The 8586-nt window shown below is 35.9% G+C and overlaps 1 protein-coding gene across 2 annotated transcripts; it reads right to left on the bottom strand.

The window, feature by feature from the left end:
* Nucleotides 1–116: 116 nt before the first annotated feature.
* Nucleotides 117–8297, bottom strand: LOC128013287 (regulator of MON1-CCZ1 complex-like). Of its 2 annotated transcripts, XM_052596171.1 has the most exons (20): nt 8091–8297; nt 7477–7553; nt 7134–7218; nt 6997–7053; nt 5955–6041; nt 5711–5851; nt 5473–5576; nt 5261–5350; nt 5051–5156; nt 4150–4258; nt 3977–4021; nt 3825–3878; nt 3620–3748; nt 3388–3494; nt 3159–3278; nt 2944–3021; nt 1181–1285; nt 1004–1072; nt 673–898; nt 117–516 (listed from the first exon to the last, which is right to left on the bottom strand). In XM_052596171.1, the coding sequence occupies exons 1-20, from the start codon at nt 8187–8189 to the stop codon at nt 437–439; spliced, it is 1968 nt and encodes a 655-aa protein (XP_052452131.1). In that variant the 5' UTR covers nt 8190–8297; the 3' UTR covers nt 117–436. The 2 variants fall into 2 exon arrangements, with proteins under 2 accessions (XP_052452131.1, XP_052452132.1); XM_052596172.1 differs by lacking the exon at nt 8091–8297 and having other exon boundaries at nt 7134–7259; nt 7477–7524.
* Nucleotides 8298–8586: the final 289 nt, after the last annotated feature.

Consider the following 8586-nt stretch of genomic DNA (forward strand, 5'->3'; position numbering starts at 1 on the left):
TGGAAGGATTGAATCATTTCCGTAGATTATCATCATGCCAAAAATGATAAACCGAAAACAATCACCGCCCATTCATTCATTTCTTTTCTGTAAAGAATCTCACAAAGCACGTTACATATATGTACATATTCTATTTATTATATATACACATTATATATCAAGAGATTTCTTTTTACTATATATACATTTTAAGCATACAGTACAGACCAGTTAGTTGAGCGCTCTTTTGAATTGTGTTGGTATTAGTAATCCTTTCTGTTATTGCTTTATCCTGCCAAAACCATCTGTACTTCATAGCAAACATGCATATAAGACTATAAAGTGTCTCTTTTAACTCTCTCTGGTGTTCATGTGAGCTTCATAAGGTTTTCATTCTGCTCAAAGCAATACCGTTTCCTCCTCGATAAACCATTGTTCCTGCTCTCACTGTAGTCTTTCATGCCGTGGCTTGTTTCATCAAAGCGTTCTCTCCAAACACTTGCTTAAAGTAGGCCACATGCTCCTCACAGTGCTCTCCTGAAACAGGAAGATGATGTCAGAGGCAGTCCACTCATGTGTTGATGTTTTCAGCTCCGATCAATGAAAGGAAGTCTATCTTTACACCCTGGTTCGTTTGATTTTGACGTTCAGCCCATTTGGTGGACACGAACTCCATTGGTCGAAATCACTTACCTTGGTTGAAACCAGGATTACCACGCAAGCGCATGTTCCTCTGCTCGAAGAAGCGGAAGATGGTGTAGAACAACATGGTGTCGTTTGTTTGCCGCGCGGCGTCTAGAAACTTCCGAGCGGAGATGTTATCGTGGGCGCCGACACTTCGTATAAAACGCAGCGCGGCCAAAACCTGCTGCTTGGACAGAAGAACCTCCACGATCTCATCATTAGCGGTCGAGAGCCTCTGAAAAACACAAACACACACACACGAATCGCTTTAGAACAACAGCAACAGGCAAAACGAAGCTTCAGCCATCTGCACTGAGCATGCTGGGGTTTTTTTTTTTACCTTCAGCATGTCTAGAGAGAGCTGGTGAGCAGCGGGATATGTGCTCTCCAGAGACAGCAGCAGACAGGCCTAGAAACATCAAGAAGTTCTCAATGAAGCAAAGCTCCATGGAGTTTCCCAGTGTACAGAAATCAAAGTTCTATTGAGAAACTGAGTTTGACTGAACTGCACACTCACCAGAGGTTTGGAGTCGCTCAGGACGTGGTACTGAAGAAACTGGTGCAGCATGTAGAAGAGGTTGTGCTGGACAAGAGTTTTGATGACTAGCTCATACAAATAATGCTGGAAAGGTCAAATAAAGATGAGAAGAGTCACTGTATGCTGTACTACAACTATTATGATTCTTTACTGATTCATGCAAATGTAACATTCAATTCCTTATGAACACAAAAGATGATATTTTGAAGAACCAACAGATATTTTTTTGATCCACATTAACTTCCATGGTAGGGAAAGAAAAACTAGAGACGACAATGGGGACTATATGTGACTAGATCTTCATTCATTTATAAAAAGCTTGTCCCATCGAACTCTCTCGCTACACTTTTTCTCTCCACTGTCCTACAAGTAAAGCCTAAAAAGCTCATAAATGAAGTGTGCTGCTTTTAAGTTACTGTGTGTTCATTTATAGCTGCACAGAAGCCCATGTTGTTCCAAGAGGGCTGAACCTGCAGTTGGTGTAAATAACTCTAAATGTCAGATAGCAATGAAATAGTTGTTCACATGTTATTCATAATATTTTGTTCAAAGGCATAGTTTAAGGAACGCCCTAATAAAAAAAGATGTTGAAGGATGAAGTGTAATGCTAGAGGCCACTGCAGAGATTATCATCTGTTACTGAAGACGCTCGAAGCAGAATGTGTCTAAGCAACTGAAACAGCCAGCAAAACATCCAACAAGCCCTAACACCTGGGACAGGTAAGGGTGAACCTGGGAGATCATTTACAGTTACACCAGAGCTTACTAAAGGAATGAATGTTTCAGAAAAACCAACCTGTGAAACTACTACCTATGTTTATGTTTATTAAGATTACATGCAAAAGAATTTCAGCTCTGATTGTAGGTAAGATATCCTGATTTTTTTTTTTTAAATAGACAAATTTAAAATAAAAATAAAAATATAAATAAAAGGAATAGTTCACCCAAAAATTCCATCACTTGCTCACCAATGGATCCTCTGCAGTGAATGGGTGCCATCAGAATGAGAGTCCTAACAGCTGTTAAAAACATCACAATAAACCATACAATGCCACATCTTGTGAAGTGGATAGCTGTGCATTTGTAAAAAAATAAAATAAAATAAAATAAAATAATAATAATAATAATAATAATATTATATATATATATATATATATATATATATTTTTTTTTTTTTTTTTTTTTTTTTCAGCTGTTATATAAACAAATCCATCATTAGGAAGTTTTTAAACTCCAAACCATTTATTCAAGCTAAAGTACAAAACTCCTATCCATAATAGAAGCTTCCTCCGGTAAAAGGCTTCTCATCTGAATCAGCATAGAAATATGATCAAGATCAAGCACCAAAACAGCTGTAAACAAAAATTTTGGTGGATTTTGATGTGAGAGGAATTTTTTCCCTGGAGGAAGCATTTTTCAAGAGGGTTTCAAGTTCAGACGTCATATTGATGGATTTGTTTCTTACAGACACAGTTCTTCACAAAAATGTCATTGATGGATTGGAGTGGTGTGCATGACTTGTGGATTATTGTGATGTCTTAATCAGCTGTTAGGACTCTCATTCTGACGGCACCCATTCACTTCAGAAGATCCATTGGTGAGCCAGCGATGGAATTAAAAATTGAAATTTCTCCAATCTTTTCTGATACTGACATCTTGGATGGCCTGAGGATGAGTTCATTTTTCTGGAAATATTCATTTTTGGGTGAAGTACTCCATTAAAGACCTCGTGGTGTTCATACCTGAACGTGGATCTGAAACTGGTTAAGAGAGCGAATGTACTCCATGAGAACTGCAATGATGAACTTATGTTTCACTTCCTGTTCAAAAAAGGCAATTTATAGCATTAGAATAAAAAATAGCAATCCATTCATTACAATCCTTTAGACAGAGATATCAGAGAAAAAATGCACAGTTAAACCAATTGCATCCTTAAAAGAAATAAATGCGTGTTTACCTTCTTCTCAGTGAAGTCAGACAGCACGTGTGTGTACATGTCTGACTGGTCTATCACCGCTTGAGTCCGGACCGGCCTTTTATAAGAAGTGCTGGAGCGACTGGGCCCTGATTCCGTAGCCTGAGGACAGAAGAGAAGAAAACAAGCCAAAAATATCATTAAAAACTATTTCATTAAATACAACATTCATATATAGCAAACACAGTATAATAGATCAATCTGTACTGACTGCAGTATACGCTTGCTCTGCATCCAAGTACTCTTTGTACACTTGGTTGAGTTTATCAAACACTGTGGCCACCACAGACAGGTTCCCTTTATCTCCTTCTGTAAGCACTGAAGAACAAGACATTCGTTCATTAAATATTATATCTAATATACTTCAAACCTTCAACAGGCATTATCCTTTTTGAAATGTTATTTTATAGAGCAATCTCTTTATAAAGCAATCTGTTGTTTACTTTGCGAGCATACAGACAGGATGACCATTTTGCAGTCTCGTCTCCGCAACAGGAAGTCCATGAGTTTGCCTTTATCCTGCAGGAGATTCAGCGTAGGCTGCAGCTTCACCTGGAGGTACCACAGATATCCTGACAAACAGAGAACATGTAATCACTCTCCGTCACGCCAGATCAGATTTCATTCGTGCACTGTTTAGTAAAGTACCTTCACTGGCACTGATGATGATATCTGGCTGAAAAACACTCCAGGAAGATGAGTCTTGATTGTTAAGGAAAAGTAAAGTCTGAGAAGGGCAAGTAAACATGATTTTCATATTGGAAAATATGGTACATTTCACAGTTCAACTGTAAGGATACAGAGTTCACAGGGCACCGGGGCCTGACTTGGAGCGGCTGCAGGTCCTGGAAGTGTGTCGAAAGAAAGATTAGCTTCCTTACACACAGAAGCAGCCAGACAGGTACATAAAGCTTGGAATTCTGTCATTATCATCAAAAGTGTGCAGTCGCTTTCTACATGAATTACAAGTCACCTGAACGAGGAATCTTGTAGGGGTTGATGGATCGAGCCGGAAGCACAGGCTGATGCACATTTAATGCACCATCTAATTCCCTCAGTTTTATATCATAAATGAGTGAAGTCTGAAATACAAAAACACAAGTAATTCAAACAAGGTTCAAATCAGGTCAGGCAATCATTTTAAGCAGATAAAGTAATATCCTACTACTTTTACATATTTATAAGGGATGCATATATATATGTATATATGTGTGTATATGTATATATATCTATCTATTACAAAAAATACAGCTAACTAGCACAATAAAACACACTAAAACCCGATATAATATAATATATAATAGCATTTTATATATATATATATAAAATGCTACGTTTTAATATGTATAATATGTATAAAATATAAACACACACACATATACATATTTTATATATATATATATATATATATATATATATATATATATATATATATATATATATGTATATAATATGTATATGTGTGTGTGTTTATATTTTATACATATTATATATATATATATGCATTTTCAGTTCCCCTAATTTTTTATGTCATTTAACAACATCTTTCAGTTCATCTTTAAAATCACTAATCATTTAATAACCTTGCTAACTGTAATCGTCATCAAATCTCTAAATGAATATCGATTTATAATATACAATACTTTATAATGCTGTGATGCCTAAATGCACTTTTTTATTTTTATTTATTCAGACAACATCAACCTGAATTTTAATATCGGTGCATTCCACACATTTTAAATAAAATTATAAAAGCAAATAATGTGAATGCCAGAGGACTAGCGAAGCACATTGTTAGCGGCTAGTTTATAATGCACATCATTGCAATGAATTGATATCATGCCATTAGCAGTTTATACACTTGTCAAACTCACCTGTGAGCTCTGATGGTGCACCACAACTAGATTATCCACCACATTCAGCGCAAACTTACCCGTGGTGTTTAGTTTGAGCACATTGGTCTTCTTACATGTGCCTTCTCTAAAGTTAAAAGAAAGAAGGGTAAAAAAAACAGGTAAAAAAAAAAAAAAAAGCTCAAAACTAGATCTGAATATTGTAAAAGAATAATGACTTCTCTATTATACCTGGGCAGATGATAGAGGACCACCTCGGCTCCAGGACTGTTGGTGGTTCTAGAGTGATGCTTCAGATACATCACATACAGCTGATCATATCTACAGTCGAGAGAAAGAGTGTGAGTGCTGGACTACTACCAACCACATCAACTATCACAGAAAGATATTTGTTCAGATTTAGATGTCTAGTGTTGTCTCAGGTGTTCACACACACGTCTTACATTGTAGCCACAGCGATGTCACGCTCAGAGAGGCTGAGTTTGGCTGGTTTGGGCACCGCTGGCAGTTCAATCTCAAACTTGGACATCTTTGATATGGTCGCGCTCTACAGAAAGTAATGTTAGGATCAGATCAGTATCAAATATCAGAGCTACTGTTGCCCCCTTGTGGTTAAAGTCTGCAGATGCAAAACTCTTGCATGCTTTCCATCAACATTAAATAATTAGACCTCAAACTCACCTTGAAAGCGAATGGCTGCAGCACATTACCCTGTACAGTGGTGGAAAGGAGAAGAACGGCCGTCTCTGGGCAGTACATGTACCAGTTCACATTGATGCTCTGGCTCTTTAAGAGCTTCAGGGTTCGTTTATCGGGCAGCACCTGAAACAGAGGAAAAACAAGGACTCCGTTTACCTTGGGTAGAAAGAACGACTTGAAAAAACACTTCGATCGGTTTACTGAACTGATGGAAGGTGCCACCCACCTGATAAAATTCTATTCCTTGATCAGTAACAAATACAATCTCGTTCCAGTTGGTCCAACAAAATCCCAGAATGTTGGCATTCTTTGTCTGCAAAATAAACAAATACATAAAAACAGTACATTTGCAAAGTTTTAACAAGTTTTGAACCAGTAAGATTTTTCAGTAAGTCTTGATCTAAGTCATGATATAAGGCTTAATTTATTTGATCAAACAAACAGTAAAAACAGTAATATTGTGAAATATTTTAAATAACTTTTTTCTATTTGGATATATTTTCAAATGTAATTTATTCCTGTGATGCAAAGCTGAATTTTCACCATCATTACTCAATATACATGGGTCAAAGACGTTAAGATGTCCGCGTCAAGAAAAATGTACAAAAGTGATTTTGTGTCCATAGAAAGCACATTAAATGTAAGTAAAATGTCTACTTTTAAAGTTTTAAATAAGTTTTTGGAGAATAAAATGTCAAAATTTGGTTGAAATAATGTTACATTGTCATTCAGTGTAACACAATATTTATGCAAAAATTCAAACAACATGCTTATTCTGACGTGTACATATTAAAATATCTAAATGAATAATGGAGCATACTAAATTTTATTGTGTTTTTAATTAGTAAAAAATTCTTACTGACAAATGGGCAAAACCAAGGATAGTGGCAAATGTTAAAAATGTAAGATTACAACTTATTAGTATTTGGTGTGAAAGTAATTAGTCTTTTAATATGTCATAAATTGATTTTTGTTGTAAATATGCCTGACAAGCTTGTTACACTGAATGACATTTTACTGGTTGTCTTCTGTAAATCAGGGGGAAATGTATGATATTTTTTTTTTGCTAAGAAAAACAAAAACAAAATTGCAATTAAATTAAACAGAAAACTTTTTGCATTTTTTTGGGGGGGGGGGGGACAACAACAGTTCAAAGCAGTATTACACTTTTTTTTATGGTTAAACACTTTTTCGTCTTTGACCCACATGTGTACATCAATTAACTATTTAATTAATTCTAGTCAATCTCTGTTCGTTTAGGGTTGTACCTTGCACTCATGGGAAAATTCCAAGTATGGATAGTCAGGAATGAAGTTCATGAAATCCTAAAAAAAAGTGAAATAAAAGAAATTCACTGTGCACAACAACTGCATTTATTGCGACAGCAGACATCAATTCTACTTACAACTGATTTTGTAGTGCGCTGCACAGCTAAGATTTTGTTCCCCAGTGAGAACTTGATACACTTCACCTCTCCTTTGTCATCCATTCTGTCAAACAGAACAGTTTATGCTTACCAATTCTGTTATTACTAAAACAAAAAAAAGTAACACAAAATGAAAATACAAATATTAGATGAAAGCCCTAAACTTAAAAATAAACCTACTGTGTGTATTACAATGACTTAAACTAAAATTGAAATCAAAATAAATTGATAAATTAAATATAAAAATTTAAATTAACACTGATCTTTGCATGATGCATACTGTATAGGATACAGATGCATAAAGAAAGTCTAGGGGACTCACCTGAAAGCCACTGAGCTCTTGTCATCTGGCCCTTTAACCACAACACCTGTGGCCCCGCCAGATCGTACAGCAAACACCTGAAATCACACAAAACTATTATACTCAGAAAGCAGAAGCTATCATTGAGCAATCATTCAACACCACAGTGTACAGAAAAGTATAATTTGATACCACTGTATAGCCACAGCACTTTTTGATATATGAACAGATCACTACATTGGATCCCAAGCAACTGTAAATTCACTAAACTACACAACAGAAAGTTACTGCACATAACAGGGTTACAGTCATTAACACGCACCTAAATACCAATATATTCATGAACAAAGGCTGATTCAGTGATGTATTTAATGCACTAAAAGGTCATCTACATGCACTGACCCTGAAAACCACTGCATATTGCATTCACATGCCAATCTAATCATTTGTTATTAAGTTTAGCATTTATCTACAGCTAAGCTACATTATGACTGTGCCCATCGAGACAGCATACAAAATGCGCCTATGTTGCCCAAATATGCTGTCTAGGAAGATTAGATTTTGAGACACAGCCATGATAGCGCTTTATAATGTCATATCATTATTACACCTCAAATTATTAAACGCGTCTTCACCTGTTTATTCGCCTCGTCGAAAAACACATTGTTGACGCTGGACGCGTTCTCAAACTGCACGGGGTTGTCACTGAGCTCTAGATAATATTCGTCACTCATATCGTTTTATGTAACTTAAAGTCGTTTATTCTGCAGCTTTGTGTTCGTACTTTAGCTAGTGTTTCCACTTCCGTGTCCGTGAAAGTGAGGCAGTCATGTGATGCTCAAGTGGTCACGTGACGTTTCCTCCGACGCTCTGCACTCATTGCACTATAACAATAAACATGGTTATAGTATGATATGATACGCCTTTTTATATCTTTAACATTTCATATAGGTTGTTCTAACTCATCATGGATGTACATGTGAATTCAATTTCGGACATTTAAAGACAAAAATAATTTAAAACTAAGATTACGACTTTTGTGTGACTGTAAAACATCAAAATGAAGTCTGTTTTACTTCATTTGATTAACATTTTTTATCAAATTCAACAGGACTGTAAAGATTTCTTACT

The sequence above is a fragment of the Carassius gibelio genome, chromosome B24, assembly GCF_023724105.1.
Source record: "Carassius gibelio isolate Cgi1373 ecotype wild population from Czech Republic chromosome B24, carGib1.2-hapl.c, whole genome shotgun sequence".
Classification (NCBI taxonomy): domain Eukaryota; kingdom Metazoa; phylum Chordata; class Actinopteri; order Cypriniformes; family Cyprinidae; genus Carassius; species Carassius gibelio.

What these genes read in the sequence shown, in the direction of transcription:
- LOC128013287 (XM_052596171.1), bottom strand. Translation starts at nt 8,189, where the DNA reads ATGAGTGACGAATATTATCTAGAGCTCAGTGACAACCCCGTGCAGTTT. An exon ending in AGCGCACTACAAAATCAGTT is followed by an intron (nt 7,054 to 7,133) that starts GTAAGTAGAATT and finishes ACTTTTTTTTAG; the next exon opens with GATTTCATGAACTTCATTCC. An exon ending in CTACAAGATTCCTCGTTCAG is followed by an intron (nt 4,022 to 4,149) that starts GTGACTTGTAAT and finishes ACACACTTCCAG; the next exon opens with GACCTGCAGCCGCTCCAAGT.